Source organism: Myripristis murdjan, chromosome 11 (genome assembly GCF_902150065.1).
Source record: "Myripristis murdjan chromosome 11, fMyrMur1.1, whole genome shotgun sequence".
NCBI lineage: Eukaryota > Metazoa > Chordata > Actinopteri > Holocentriformes > Holocentridae > Myripristis > Myripristis murdjan.
In genome coordinates this window covers 3,878,200-3,894,636 of record NC_043990.1, presented here as the reverse complement: position 1 = coordinate 3,894,636, position 16,437 = coordinate 3,878,200, and the positions used below count along the sequence as shown (strand labels likewise).

The 16,437-nt window shown below is 41.5% G+C and overlaps 1 protein-coding gene across 1 annotated transcript in view; it reads right to left on the bottom strand.

Moving 5' to 3' along the window:
• col14a1b (collagen, type XIV, alpha 1b) overlaps window positions 1–16,437 on the bottom strand; it is a 247,931-nt gene that overhangs the window by 73,380 nt on the left and 158,114 nt on the right. Inside the window, exons 25-32 of the mRNA XM_030063880.1 lie at window positions 15,404–15,543; window positions 11,971–12,094; window positions 9,285–9,428; window positions 8,426–8,590; window positions 5,244–5,282; window positions 4,681–4,819; window positions 4,009–4,151; window positions 3,094–3,203 (exon numbers count right to left, since the gene is read on the bottom strand). Coding sequence (XP_029919740.1) covers window positions 3,094–3,203; window positions 4,009–4,151; window positions 4,681–4,819; window positions 5,244–5,282; window positions 8,426–8,590; window positions 9,285–9,428; window positions 11,971–12,094; window positions 15,404–15,543 — 1,004 coding nt within the window. The remainder of the gene's footprint in view (window positions 1–3,093; window positions 3,204–4,008; window positions 4,152–4,680; window positions 4,820–5,243; window positions 5,283–8,425; window positions 8,591–9,284; window positions 9,429–11,970; window positions 12,095–15,403; window positions 15,544–16,437) is intronic.

Genomic DNA, 16,437 nt, shown 5'->3' with positions numbered 1-16,437 from the left:
AGTGAAAGTTCAGGGTCAGATTAAATCGGAAGATGCTGAAGATTCAGCCAACTGAACCGCCAGGAAACCCAATAAACAGCACAAAAAAACCAAGGACTTATCTAAAAGTGCTGCTCAAAGCCATTTTCATAAGTTTTAGTCCATTTTAATACAAAGAAAATTAATTAAATACACAAAATAGGAAACAAGAAAGGAAAAACAGTCAAAAACGCGCCCTAAAAGCAAGTCTGTAACAGTGAATTTTCAGAAGTGAGTTAAAAGACTGAAGATTGAATCAGCCCAAATTCCTGAGTCGGACCGACCCGCGGCTCACGTAACCTGATCGTTAATCCTGGATCAATACTTCTATTCTGAGATGCTTTGAGGAAACACAGGCAGATCACACACTTCATCAGACCGGGCCGACATCTGACGCCGCGGGCTGTAATCTGGAATTTTCCAAAGGCTAAGATTAAAACGTACAGCAGCAGTACAAATTAACTTGTTAAAACTGTCTGTGTTTGTCCTGTGAAGTGTCTAAGGAGAAGAGTAGTCTCGCACACACACACACACACACACACACACACACACACACACACACACACACACACACCACAGCCCAAAGAAAAAGACTATAAACCCAAAATGTCTGCTCTGTAATTTCTGACATATTTCTGTGCGAGGTTGCGACACTAAACCAAAGTTATGAGCTGAAAGTTGTCAGGAATCACACAACTTTTATGTTTTATGTTTTTCTCGACTCCAAAAGGGAAAGTTTGTCCCGTTTCGGGGTTTTGGAGGCTTCTGAAGCGCTCACCAGTCCTTTCTGTGAGCTAATTATCTGTGTTTATTTATATATAGAGCAGTAGAATTAAATGAAGGGTTTCAAAATGCTGTGTGTCCACTTTGGGGGGAAAAAAAGCAGCCATAATGCTACCTAATGATTATTGGTCAATATAACAAAACGTGATTACAGGCTGAAAGATTTTACTGGTTTGTAAAGAGAGGGATCGAGATGGCTAATAACTTCCATAATATTTAACGGTGAGTTTTACTCGGAGTGCGGCACATCGTTTTGTCAGAGCAGCTGTCGCATTATTCCCCAGGAGGGTTTCTCCTCTGGGATCTGCCTCGTTAAATCTCCTGCTGGAGTGGGACCTGAGCTGAAGGTTATGTTTTATTAATTTCACAGATGCACAGACGACCTGGGCTGGTTAACAGGTGAGGGATGAGAACTGAACCTTTTTACACCCTGCTCTTAGAGTAAAATGTATAATTGATGTTTTTAAAAGAAAAAAAAAAAAATCCTTTCCGCCTCCTCTGCTTTTTATTTCTGTCGACGGAGGAACATTTGTCCTGTCTGGGTGCTGTGACCTCTGACCTTTGATCCTGTGGAAGAAATGTGCTTGTCGTGCACTCTGGGAAAATAAATCTGTGCTTCAATTTCAGCAACAACAACAAATTGAGAGAGACACAGAGGAGAGCAAGGGGCAACACTTCACCAAAACTAGAAAACAAACTTTTGTCCTTAAATCTGACCTTCATCTGATGAACACAAATTAAGATATTTAAGTAAATTAAGATATAAGTAAGACAGCAAAATTTCAATAAGGAAATAAATGTTTTAAAAGGTTACCCCTTTAACGCTTGTATCTAAAAAGGGATTTTGAGAAGCATTAATGTTTACTCTTAGAAAAGCATCTTTTCACCCGTGGGAAGTTAAAGTTCAGTTAAGGTACAGCCTCATCTTTAAAGGGACAGAATGACTTTAATTTGCAATATTCATCATAAAAAAAAGGAAAAAAAACAGAATAATGAGCCGTCCTGCTGTTCTGCTGCCCAAGTATGTTTGCCGTTTGCCACAAGAATATTTATTTATTCGTTTGAACTCTATATATACTCTATAAACTCTATGTAATTTCGTGCACATAGACATGGATTGTCCATTTTTCCGTGGCAGCAGGATTTTCACAGTAACATATTTCAGTTCAAAGTATGTTTGGTCTCCGTGACAATCAAGAAAGACAAACTCCGTGTTAGGAAGAAGGCGGGCCGATGGATTTATCAGCAAACACAATTTTCACTGAGGAGATGCAGGTTCTATTCCTGGTTTAAGTGACCCTGGTGTTTGTGTAGCGCTGAGTTACCTTAGCTGATGTTCCTAATGTTAACCAAGATTATCTAACTTTATCTAACTTTAACTCATTAGTTTCGTTGGCTGACGTTAGCTGCACGCCGGCCAGACTCACACATGTTTCCTCACTGAGGAAAATGAATTTTACAGAAAACTGTGATGACACACACACACACACCTTCAGCTTCCTGTGCTTCTATATTCTGGATGAGCAACAATAAATTCGTCTTTAAACAGCCTGTGATGGATGGCACACCTGTCCAGGAGAGGAGATGCTCTCCAAGGCAATCAATGGATGACTGAATGAATGAATGAGTGAATGAATGTTTACATAGTTTAGGGTGTGGCCAACAGCTGCTGAACCAAACAAAGAGGTGAAGATGTGTAATATTTTCAGGCCAAACCCCAAAGTCAAAATGCCTACATTGTGCAGAAGCAGCGAAAACACACACATTTAAAATGTAATTCTATTATTTCTATTTCAAGATAAAATCTCTACAGTGAGAGAAAGGTTGGGATTAAGGTCGGGTTATAGGCTGGAGTTTCAATGTGACGGTAACGAGGTCAGTTTGAGCCGCCTGGCTTCTGCTCCAAACTAAAAATATCTGCTGAGTTTTACAGCTGAAATAAAACTTATTCATGGAAATTTATTCTACACCAGGAGAGCCAGATATAAAGCTACTGCTGCTGCATGCCATCAGTGTGTGTGTGTGTGTGTGTGTGCGTGTGTGTGCCTCTGTCCTGCATTAGCACTGCACAGTCTAATCTGTCAGATTAGTGGCATCCTCCAACACAGAAAGTGAATTTAAGTGTGTCACAAACTTCAGGTCGGCACCACGGGACCTGTTTTATTGTGGGATTATAACGGAACAAAAGAAAGAAAGAAAGAAAGAAAGAAAAAGCAAAGACAGAAAAAACAGAAAAATTAAAAATGAAAGAAGAATGAGCCACAGAGAGAGAGAGAGCAGTTCAGGTCTGACCTTGTGGAAACTGCCGTAGAAAAGTTTTTTTATGTCGGCGCCCTCGAAGGTCACCGTCTGGAAATCTCCTCTGTAGTCGCTGTTGAAGAACGTCAGCGTCTTTCCCCCGTCTGCACACACACACACACACACACACACACACACACACACACACACACACACACACAGCACATTAACACACACAGCACATTAACACACGCAGCAATCTCAACATAATCACCAGCACACGGTAGTTTATTGCAGACAAAAAGCAATGACATGATACATTACTTTCCCATTTTTGCCTTTTGTTGTTGAAAAACACTTCTACACTCTCTCTCTCTCATACACACACACACACACACACACACACACATCCTCCCATTGAGCCCTACATCTCATTTCAGTGTCTCCTCGCTGCTTCAGCTCTGTTTAAACTCTTCTTAGAAATATAAACTCTGCATAAACAGCTGTAAATATCCAAAATGCTGCACCTGAAAGTCCATATGTACAAAATAATGATTTATTTTTGTCATTTCATGGAGTCGAAAACCTATGCAGGGGGTAGTAACGCAGTAAAATATTACTTTAAGGAGTAATAAAGTAATTTAACATGTTACTAATAAGATATCAGTACTATTATTAGTTACAATGTCAAATAACGAGTTACCGCCTGAAGTCGAGTGTTTACTGTTTCATCCACACTGCACGTCTGCTCGTCTGCCACCAGCAGTCTGGTAAAGTAACCGATTACTTTCAAATGTAATGCATTACCTTTTAAAGTAACTTTTAGCCAAACACTGCCTAAGACACAGAACTCTGCTAAACTTTCACTTTTATATCTGACGTAGCCTCATTTCTGCCTTCATGTCTAAAGGGCTATTTGATGTAACATCACACACACACACACACACACACACGTCCTGTCCTACTCACTGTCCAGGATGACTCCCACCAGCGGCTCGTTGTTCTTGTTGAGGATCTCCCAGAGGGCGAACGGCTCCTCCGGCGTGTCGGGCAGCAGCCGGAACAGCAGGCTGATGGTGTAGTCGGACGGCAGACCTTCAGGGTGGATGAACCTGCCGGGAGAGGGTCGCTGCCGTCAGTTAACCTCTTCCTAAAGTCCTAAAACAACTCTTAAACCAGGGAGAAAAATCTGCAGGTGGGATGAGACTCTCAAAGGACCACTTTTCCCAACTTCCCCAGACTGAGACCAGATGTTGGACACCGTCTTCACCTCTGGACGTCCAGTGGTTCAGTTCCTATGGGTAGCATTTCCTGTTAGCTTAGCATAAAGACTTGAAGTCTATGGGAGTCGTTAGCCTGACTCTGTCAAAGTTAAAAAATAAAGCTTACAGCATCTCTGACGCTGTCTTACTTGGACAGTGGACGATGTGGATTTGAAATACATGTCTTATTTTTATTTATTTATTTTTTTTAGATGAGGTTGGTTTGAGGAGGCGTTACATGGTGGCGCTGTTTCCACTGAAAACAATTATCCCTCCATCTATCGCAGTGATCATCACACTGCTGAAGGTCGAGGAAGATCCACCACAAATGAACTTTGGGTCTGGGTAAATGTGTGTGTGTGTGTGTGTGTGTGTGTACCTGGTGGGCTGTGCCAGCAGAGCGTCGCTGTGCAGGTGGAAGCACGGGAAGGTGTTGAAGGTTCCTGGCACCATGGAAACACCAGCGACGTTGCCATAGCGACTCTCCACCAATCCAAACAGCTCCATCATCCGGAAACCTGACGAGACACAGCGGTCAAAACCGGTGACTGTTTTCACCGTCGATTAATGATCAACTTTTTGATCAACTGATAAATCATGTAGTGTGAAAAAACACGTTGCCCAAAAGGTGAATTTTGACATGTTTTTATTCCTGGTTTCTTTACATTTTCCAGCCTGAAAAACTTCTGAAGCAGTAAGTTTAGGGAACAAGCTGAAAGTTGCAGTATATTTTGTTATATTTCTGGATGTGACCCATTTGGAGAATTCCCTGATATTCCAGGACTTCCTCAGGGAGCTGATCAAATTCCCTGACTTTGCCTGTCTGGAGCTCCATGACGGCAGGGGGAAGCCTGTTTTATCCAGGAGCTTCTGGAAATCTCTCTGTCTGGTGTTGTTATTTGAGCCTACAGTGTCACGCTGGCTGAGGAAACAGTTTCCTACCTGGTGTTGTGCTGCCGCTCATCGGCACCGAGGGACAAGCTGGGAAACACAAGAAAAAGGTTGTTTTCAGAAAAGGTTTTTTTTTTTTCACAGTGACTGGAAATAAACAATACCATCGTGATAATTAACCCTGTTCAACTCTGTGATGGGTTTGAGACGAGAAGGTTGGAGGTTCAAATCCCTGATCTGGCAGGGTAGGTGAACAACTAATGCCCCTCCACCACCTAAATAGCTTATAATGAACTTCCAGAGCTCTTGGGCAAGGCACTCAACAGCTGATTCAGACATGCTGTGTTAGCCTGTGGAGAGCCACACTGGGTCATGCACATCACAGAAGCAATCAATTAATCAATCAATCAATCAATCAATCAATCAATCAAGCATCTGGAATCAAACGCATTTTTAAAGCTGCAAAAATTGAAATAGCCAAGGAACGATTTATGTTTTTGCGATTTCAGTTCCTGCAGCTTCATCATTTCACTGACTCCCTATCGAGAAAAAAACATGTTAAAGTAATAGGATACTGGACCAAATACATTACTTTTATATAATCGTATGTTTATAATGTAATTTATAAGTCTGTTAACAGGTGAATTTACTCGACACCTGCATCTGATGTCCAGTTATGAGTGATGCAACTTTTACATGTGTTCATAAAGGTCGCCACAGGAATAAAGTCAAAATACAAAGTTGCCTCTAAAAAATCCAAATTTATATCTTTTTTTCTAATGTTTGACACTTGGGACTTCTAAGAATACATTTTGGATAACATCATGACTGAGCAAATCAAGAGAAGCCTGTGAAAATCTGCAGTTTGTTAGGTGTCTTTAGCCGTTTACTGTGAGTAAAAAACAAGAACAAAACTCTGATGGGACTGAAAACTCCCGTCGTCGAAGCCCAAAAAGTGATCGACACCCCTCTTCCACACGCAGAGAGGCAGCAGCCCGGCAACAGGGAGGTGTTTCTAATTTTTTGCACCCAGCAGCACTTCCTGAACATAATTAGGATTACAACAAAAGGGGGCGAACCGAGCTCTTCATAATGCACATCAGTGCTTTCAATTAACAATCCTCACGGGATGAACCTAATACAGAATAATTACACAGAACTACAGAGGAGGCATTTCATTTTCAGAAACCATGCACCGCTTCCACCTTCAGTTTTCACTCAGAAGAAGAAAAAAAGGGAGTGAAAACCCAGCGCTCCGTGTTCAGGCTCTGCACGCTCCCCAAGGCCAGGAACATAATGTTTTTTCTTGTAATTTACCACACAAATTAGAAGTAATTTGCAAACGCAGGCTGTCAATCTGGACAGCAGCAGAAGTGTGGGCGACATGCAGGAAGATGTAGACGATGTCTGTTACTCCCACGCGGATTCAGGCCTTGTAAAAATCAGCTGCATCAGTAAACAATAAACAGCATCACTGAGAAAATGACTCTTACTATTATCATTATTATTATTGAATAGGACAGAACACGACCTCCTCTGACGGCTCGTCCCAGCCGGCCGGGGCTCAAACTGCCTCTTCAAAGCACAGAAACTGAACGGGCAGAGGCCGGCACATGCCTTTGGCTTTACGTTGCCATGGTAACAGCCGTAAACATTCAGCTGGTGTCACGGCGTCGGCAGCGGAGTTTGTTTACATCAGGAACAGAGCGAACGATACCATGACTCTCACACTGACGCCTGTAATGTTTCTGTCATATTCCTACAATTTGTCAAAAAGAGACTGTGAATTTGTTTGTAATATACAAACTAGAAATCGTGACAGTGTATTTTTTTTTTTTTTATTGCAGGATCAGAATCAGAAATACTTTATTGATCCCTGAGGGAAAATTGGGCCAATAAATTAAAATAATGAGGTTCATGTGTGCAGCTGAATCTGCCTCAGTTTGTCCTCGGCCTGTGCAGCTTCACACTGGAACAGGAAATGTGGATCAGGAGCAGCAGCTGATTTTCATTCAAATATTAATAATAATAATACTAGAAACAATGTTGGTTTTGTGATTAGTTGAGTTTTATATGTTGTTGGTGGCCTTGCTGGAGCGTTTTTCACCAACAATGCAGCTGATTAGGGTTAACTTCACTCACATCTAAATAACTAAGGCACCTGAGCACTATGAATTAGCTCCCGATAAGCAACATCATTTTTAAAACAAATGTAGGAGCAGTGGATTTTAATAATTTGTGTGTGTAACAACATGTGTCATTTATCAGGTCTGGTGTAACATGAACATTAGCTTGTTAACTTCTTAGCTCATTGGCTCATACCTGTCAAGTATCCCGTTTTGGCCGGGATTTTCCCGTATTTTACCCTCCTTTCCCGGCCCCCTCCCGTATTAGTATTTTCCCGTAAATTTCCCGTATTTAACCTGCATTTATTATAACAATATAATAATATAATAAAATAATAATAATACCCCGGGGCGAGCCGCCCATTCCCAGTCTGACGTCTGCCACCCGATACAGTAACCTACTGCATGTACTGTAAGTGGCAGTTGTCGCGAGGTTAGTGTGACAATTGACCTCTGAAACTGTCGCGGTAAATAAACGTCCCATGTCTGATTAAAAGGACCAAAAACGTTTTTTAGTTAAATGGAAGACATGATGACTGTATTTGAACTATTGATTTATAATGAAATCTCCCGGATTTTACTACTCAAATGTTGACAGGTATGCATTGGCTAATGTTGGCTAAGACACCTGTTTAAGGTGAGGTTAAGGTTAAGGTTAAGGTTAGGGGTAAGAAACTTTACCTATCAATATTAGCTAACAAAACAAATTCCAGTTTTGTTTGGACGTGGATTTGAACTCGAGTCGTGTGTTTGACCCGTCCGCCGCCTCACCTGAACTCTGTCGCTCGCTTTATACGACGTCATGTTCCCGCTCATCCATACAACTGAGTATTTTTCACACCTCAGCGTCACACAACATCGCACTGACTCGTGTTTCCTCTGGTGGGCCGGCGGCTCTCCAACACGCTTTGCCTCCACACCGGGCTGAACAGAGAGACCCACCCAACAGCCAGGGGCTTGTTTTGTTATGACAGAGGTTTCAATAAAGTTATGCAAACAAACTCTGCTGCCGACAGACATCAGTGAACACCACAGCTGGTGCTCTACCCGTTCACTTTCTGTGTTTCTGTGCCTTTTGAACTGGAAGGTGAAAGTGCGGTTGCTCACTGGCGGTGGCGGCCTCGCACACGAACGTCACCAGCTTCTCCTCGATCTTCCTGAAGGCGTCCAGGTCGTCCACGAAGAACACGTGCCGGTCGCTGGGTTTGCTGGCGATGCTCACCAGCTCGCCGTAGTCGGCGTCAGCGAAGCCGATGGCGAACACGATGTAGCCTGCAGAGCGAGAGAGAGAGAAAGTGAGAGAGAGAGAGAGAGCAGAAAGAGGGAAATCAGAGGTGATAATATGTGAAACGGCAGGAAAACAGCGCCTTGCTGTGAAAACTATGACTCATTAAAAGTGATTGTTAAGAGAGAATAAAAACATCAAACCTCCACCTTAACAAGTCATTCAGTCTCACCTGCAGTTCAAATCTTGTTTTTGTTCCAACAAGGTAAAAAAAAAAAAAATCTGCCAGTTGTTTCCAATGCTAATCAACTTGTTGGCAGAAGTGTCATTTTCTCCATCCTAATGGGCTGATCTGCCTTATTCTGCCTTGTTTCCACAAGTGGGATTATCTTATCCAACCGGCAGATTAAAAAGAAAACACCAAATGATAATTACCACGGATATGAGACTAAAATGGCTTGTTAATGTGGAGATGTTTTTGCAGCAACTCTAAAAACTCCACAAGCTGGAAAGGCTTTGTTCTCCATATTGCTTTTCATGCCTCAACATTTTTTACAGTGCACGTGTAAATCAGATGGTTAATTAATATAAAACAAAATGTTCACAGTTTGGCTTCAAACTGTCTTTTAAATCAGGATTCATCTCCAGTTGTGTTTACTGTGCAGGTAAGAGAGGAACGCACTGAAAGCTGTCTTTAGTATCTGGCATTCTGACATCCCATAATAACACTCAGTGTCTGACCTTCCATCTGCATCTCCTTGGAAACCTTGTTGACGTCGTCCTGGGACCGACCGTCGGTGAGGACCACCAGCACCCGGGGGATTCCCCGCCTCATCCCTCCCTCCGCCGTGAAGATGTTCTCCTTCACGTGCTGGATGGCCCGACCTGATAGGACAGAGAGACCTGTCAATCATCCTGTCTCTCCACCAATAAGAAGACAACAGAGGGACTGATAAATCTGCACGTTTTTGGATAAACAAGGTTAAAAATAAAATCTCAGTTTGCAGAGGGAGAAGAAGTGATCAAGTGGCTCATATGACAGGTGCTCTATAGTGGGGCAAGTCTAGCGCCCTCTTGTGGTGATATAATTTGAGTTGATGCTGAAGACGACTGCGAGTTGATACGCGTTGGTCTGTTTAGTCGCCTCGCTCAAGTAATAAATCTGCTTCCCTCAAAGACGGAGTACCTCAGTTTTTCCGTGGCCGTGCATCACATAAAGATTCATATCAAGCAAATCCTGGATTTTGTCTCTAAAAAAAAGAAAAAAAATCTGTTGCAATCTCACAGCTCCTCCAAGGTCCACACTCCGAAGGAACCAAAGGAATAAAAAGAATCCAGCCTCTCCTGGGGAAGCTGACAAAACTCCAGTTCAGTGAACCAGGGCACTGTTACTGGAGTCAGACTCACATTTTTTGGGTGTAAGACGCAACACCAGTCATCATGTAAGGGAGTCTTCCAGCAAAAGAAATAAAAAATAAAAGAAGAAAGAAGACTGCCTCATAGTGAATTATCCCACTTACACAGCACAGCTTGAACAGCTGTTTCCATACATAAAAATGTTCATTTAGTTTTTTATGGGTGTAATGATCCACTGATCTCAATCAATGCATCAATCTAATGATACAACAATCCGTTATCATTGATAATAAGGGAAAATATCGATCCGTATCATCATCTTAGAGATACACCTTTATTTTGAAATTCCCATGGCACGTCTCTGTCAGCATTTCCATACAAGCAACACCGACTTCCTTATCGGTCAAACAGCGCTGGCGCCAGCTAGATCACAGCAGGCAGAAAAAGACAAAAAGGATATCGACCCCCTCCTGGGAATAAATCAGCGTAATGGAAATATTTTGGATTTCGGAGAAAAGACAGGTCACCTGACACATAACATGCAAACGATGCCACTACAAGCTAAAATACTGTGGAAACATGAGGAACCTGGCCGGCCAGCTGAAACAGAAACACAGTGTTGTGATGTAAAGGCCTTATTTTACACTTGTGATCCTCTAAAGTCAAGAAACCCTGCAGCTGTCCTTCATTTTCAGCAACAAAACAAACTGAACAGTCACCAAAACAGGAGCTGAGCAGCAGTTAAAAAGTAAAACTTCTCGCTGATGGCTCCGTTGCAAGTTTCACATTTCTTGCTAAAAAAAAAAAAAGCAGTTTTTGGTCAGAGACGCTCTTCAGACCTTCTTCATTTTGAAACCTCTGCTGTATCAACACAATTCTCCATGAGGGCGTCCGTGGAGACGCGAAGTGCTGACGCTCGGACAAGCTGAGGCTCCAGAGAGCTGAGGCAAACTGATGAACCTGTGTGCCGCAGTTTAATAATAATATTAATAATAATAATAATAAAAACATCAAGTACAGCATCAAGTGAATCAAGCAGTCAAGTGGCGGCCGGGCCCCTGGGGACCCCGGAGGAAACAGTTTCTTAATTGAACGGTGCAGGACGAGGCGTTCCTGAAGCGCCGCGGCCTAATGGAGAGGAGCGGCGGAGGTTTCCGGAGCAGCGAGACAGAAATGTGCTCGCTCCCTGCAGGAGGAACGGGCCTCACCGCTTCATAAACACTGATTAATGACCGAGCCGGTGTCTGCTTCCCTAAAGAACCGCTCTGATTACACACACACACACACACACACACACACACACACACACACACACACAAGGGCAAGCACGCACACAATGCAGGTTGTCGTGCACATGCAGATTAGTAAATGTACACAGAAATATGCATGTAGACACACACACACACACACACACACACACACACACACACACACACACACTGAACATTAGCATTTGTATATTCATGTTATCATACATGGGTATGCATGTGTGTATACAAACACGCACACACACACACACACACATACACACATACATGCACACATGGGCATGAAAGTGAGAATGCACTATTGCTTGCATGTGGATCTTTGCACACACACACACACACACACACACACATACAAACAAAGACAATTACACACTCAATGCAGGTTTCTGTGCACATGCTGATATATAAACACACATAGAAATGTGCATGCACACACACACACATCACACAGAGACAATGTCTACATGCCTACACACATACTAAAGCTAAAGTGTGCAGCCTTATACACACACACACACACACACACACACACATACACACGTACACATACACATACACACAGACTTAATTTTCTGTTTGTGGTAGCCTGCTGTTTGATAAATAGTGATACTGTTATTAGGCAGCTGTGTGCTTGTATGTATGTATGTGTGTGTGTGTGTGTGTGTGTGTGTGTGTCTTTCATGGATTTAGAGCTCCTTGAGGGAATACTGCTTTATCTGCTGCAGTTCCACTTGAGCAGCCTGAATGTGAGACGTCCTCTCTGGCTCTGGGAGAGGACGTCTCATGAGGCAGTAAAAACTCGCCTGTCTTGGTGTTTCCTCCCTTGTAGGAGATCCTGTTGATGGCGTCCAGCAGCCGCTGCTTGTCGTTATACGAGTTCAGCTTGAACTCCGTCCGGGCGTCGTCACTGAACTGGGCGATGGCCACCTGGGAGACGACACAGGAACATCGACCATATGAAAAATAAATAAATAAATAAATACATACATACATACATACATATATACATACATACATATATACACTACTCACAAAAAGTTAGGGATATTTGGCTTTTGGGTGAAATTTATGGAAAATGTAAAATGTTCATGCTACAGTGATATTATATCATGAAAGTAGGGCATTTAAGTAGAAGCATACACTGGTGATTTCCTCATCTCAAACAATTTCTTGAAACAAAAGCCAACAACAGTGGTGGGTATACCACAACAAAAAATGTCAGTGTCAATAACTTGTCATGTGCCCTTGAGCATCAATTACAGCTTGACAACGACGTCTCATGCTGTTCACAAGTCGACTTATTGTCTGCTGAGGCATGGCATCCCACTCTTCTTGAAGGGCGGCCCTCAGGACATTGAGGTTCTGGGGTAAAGAGCTCCAGCCTCTACACGGCGACTCAGCTGATCCCATAGGTTTTCTATGGGATTCAGGTCTGAGAAAGTGCAGGCCACTCCATCTGAGGTACCCCAGTCTCCAGCAGCCGTTCCCTAATGATACGACCTCGATGAGCTGGAGCATCAAACACCTGATGTGAATTTTGCCGTTAAACTCCTTGTTAGAGAACAGCAACTTGTGCAAAAAGTACTGAAACACTGAACAGTTGGACATGTGCATTCAAAAGTTTACAGAAGGTCACATTAAGTTCACCTGTAAAGGTTAGAATGCATTTTAGGTTCATCCTGAAATTTCACCCGAAAGCCGAATATCCCTAACTTTTTGTGAGTAGTGTATATATATATATATATATATATATATATAAAATGACTGAGTGATCTGAGCTTGGGCTTGGTTTAAAGTATGTTTCATTTTTGACCCTTTGAAACAGAAGCAAATTCATATGATTTCTTTCAAAAACAGGTAGGGGAAAAGATGAAGAAAAAAAAGTGGGTTGTTGTGAGTTTTTTCTTGTAAATTTGCCACTTTATTCTCAAAGAAAGTTTGAGTTTTTTTATTGTAAATTTACGACTTTAATCTTGGAAATTCTTTTTTTTTTTTTTTGGGAATATTAGCCTCCCCAGTTCCGTATTTTTTTCTCCCTAATACGCTGTCGCTCACAGTGTTCACCTTTTACTCATCACTCTGTCTCTGCAGACGCAGCTGATACTTGATAACATGACTCCCCCTGCAGTTTCCTGACTGTTGTTCCTGTTTTCCTGACAGGCTCTTTCTGCGTCTCTAACCAGCAGATGATGCAGAAGGCCAAAACACAATAAAACTCAACAAAAGCACAACAAAACACCTGAAGCATTTTGTTGCTGACATTACAGGATAACATTTTATTTTGAGAAAACTACGATCTCTGCTGTGTCTCGGTGCAGATGAGGTCAGACCACAGATTTAAGCTTGTGGTTGAGCGCAATGCCGAGGTAATTTGTAATCTGTACCAGCTTGTATTGGCTCCCTGTTTATAAAGGAATGGTTAGAGGATTGCTGCTTTCTAAAAATCGATAGCAGCAATCCTCGAGCCATAGCTCCATAAATGGGGAGCCGATACAATCTGTTGAAATCTGTCTGTAAAACTGAGTCTGCACTCTCTGAACTATTGGCATTATCAGCAAACTGAGGCAGAGAGGCACATGTACCCAAAAGTACTCCTATGTATTCTAATGTATTCCGAAGTACTCCAAAGTACTCAAGCAGATACCCCAAATCACCCAAACATGCTCCAGCAGGTACTTAAATGTACCCAAAAGTACCCAGGTAACTTTTGGGATACTTTGACATACTCTGGATAGCTGTTTGAGCACTTTGGGGTATTTTTGGGTTAGCACTCTTCTCAATTTTTTTTTTTTTTTTTAAGATTTGCCACATTTTTCTAGTCTGAGATGAATAGAAACTAAAGGGCAAGAAACAACAGTAACTGTCTTTTTGCTACAGGGATGCGAAACTGAAGTGAAGACTGTGTGATGAAGGCCACTGTCGATGTGTAATTCTGGTAAATAAAAGCAGTGTGTGGCGTTTTCATTTTGCCACAGCTCCGAACTGAGAGCCAGCCATGTAGATTATATTTTTACACACAATCACAGAAAAAGAGTTTCCTACTTGGAGGATGAATGAATATGAAAAAAACATGAAGAGAAAAACAAAACAAAACAAAACACTCCCTTGCTGCATGACTGCCCGCAAAAGTATGTAAACAACTCATGATGTTTCCTCAAGTGGAGAGGTGGGACGTCCACCCTCCTTCATTACTTTATTCTTTATTTTCTGACAGCAGGAAACAAACCGAGGCGGGAGTCTTACCCACACAAAACATCTTTGGGTGCTGCTCTAAAGCGGAGACCCTCCACATCCTCATCGTTTTATTAGCCTGTCTCTGTCTTTGTTGCTTAGCAGCTCGTCTCCGCGGTGATTTAGGCACCGCCCCTCCCGGAGATCGCCTGTCAATCAACGAGTGTGGGGACGGGACTTGGATCTCCATTAGGTAAAGCTCATTTTTCTTATAATAGAGGTATGAACTCCAAAATAAGAGCTCTGTTTCAGGACAGCAACATTTTATTGGAGTCATTTTGTTCCTAATATTGACTGGAAAAAATTTGGTCCTTAAAAAAAAAAAAAATCTTCTAAAAAATGAAGTAAAAGATTCTCATTTAAATTGATCCATTGATTTTATCCAGTGAATTTGCTTCCTGAAATTTATTTTATATTCCCGCTTATTTTGGTCTTTTAAATTTACATATAGGCTGTGGAAAGATCTTTAATATAATAAGATATTATATTAAGATAATTTCATAGTTAATAACATTTTCTTAGATTTTACTCTTTTCTGTAGAAATATTATATTTGGTTGGATAATGGTCGATAATGCATTTTTCCTTATTGTTCTACTAACTTCTTTACAAATTCCACATTAACAAATGTAAATTTACAAACCAAAAAAAAATAATAATAATAATTCTTTTATGTATGAGGAAAATGGAACAATATGTTATCAATTTCTTCCTCACAAAACACAAAAACCTATTAAAACAATGAATGTAGGCAATATTTTCAGGGTGTTTACATGGTTTTACTGCCATACACTTGAGTTTTTATTTATTAATTAATTTATTTATTTAATCTATTTTTTATTATTTTATTTTTTTTCTTTGTTTTGGTGTCTCAGTGCTTCATCTTCATCCCCTGCTGCTGTCTTATCTGTGTGTTTGTGATATGAAATAAAGATTTACTTAAAACAATGTTTCAGAGTGTTTTCTGAACAGAACATGGAGGCGACAGATGAAGCGGCCGGGTCACCTGCGTGCCGTCCGGGCCAATCTGGTCCAGAGCTCCGGCCGTGCTGTACAGGAAGCCGATGATCTTCAGGAAGTTGTCGTCGCCGATACTCCAGGAGCCGTCGACCAGGAAGACCAGGTCGGCTTTGGCCGCCTTACAGACTGGAGAGAGGGAGAGAGGGAGAGGGAGAGAGAGAGAGAGAGAGAGAGAGACACTGAAACAAACGACGGTGTATTAGGGCCAGAGTAGGGAAGAAAGTATGGAGCCAGGAGACGGAGGTAATATTCCAAGAAAAACACTTGTCCAAGAAGTGCTAAGATTAAAGTCGGAAATTTATGAGAAAAAAACTGTGAAAAATTGGTCTTTCTCCTCCTGAGGGATTCAGTCAGAAGGAAATCCTGCTGGTTTTGTCCCAGAATCCCAATCTTCTCCTCAGCATCTGGACTCTGAAGAGACGTTGCTGTGACTTGGGCCGATTCAGAAGAAAACAATCTGCTGATTCTGGGCTCAAACCAGCAGGATCTCCTTGTTCCTGAATCCCATGTCAAAGTACAATCTGCTGAGGTCGTCAGCTGCAGGCCTGAGACATGGCCAGCAGGGGGCAACACATGTGGAGCCAAGGACAGAAAAAGAAAAAGGAAAAGTATTTTTTTATTCTGAATTTTTGTCTCATAAATTTGTGAGTTTTTGTCCCATAAATTTGCCACTTTAGTCTCAGAATTTCCGAGTTTTTTCTCTCGCAAATTTGTGACGTCATAATCTCAGAATTTTCTAGTTTTTTTCTCATAAATTTGTGATTTTTTTTCTTGTAAATTTACCACATCTCAGAGAATATCCAGTTTAAATTTAACACTTTAATCTCAGAATTTCTGAGTTTTTTTCTTGCAAATTTTTTACTTTAGAATCTCAGAATTTTCAGGTTTTTTCTCATGAATTTGATTTTTTCCCCCATAAATTTACAACTTTAGAATCTCGGAATTTTCTAGTTTTTTTTTTTTTTTCATAAATCTGTGATTTTTTTTTCTCTTGTAAATTCACCACTTTCATCTCAGAGA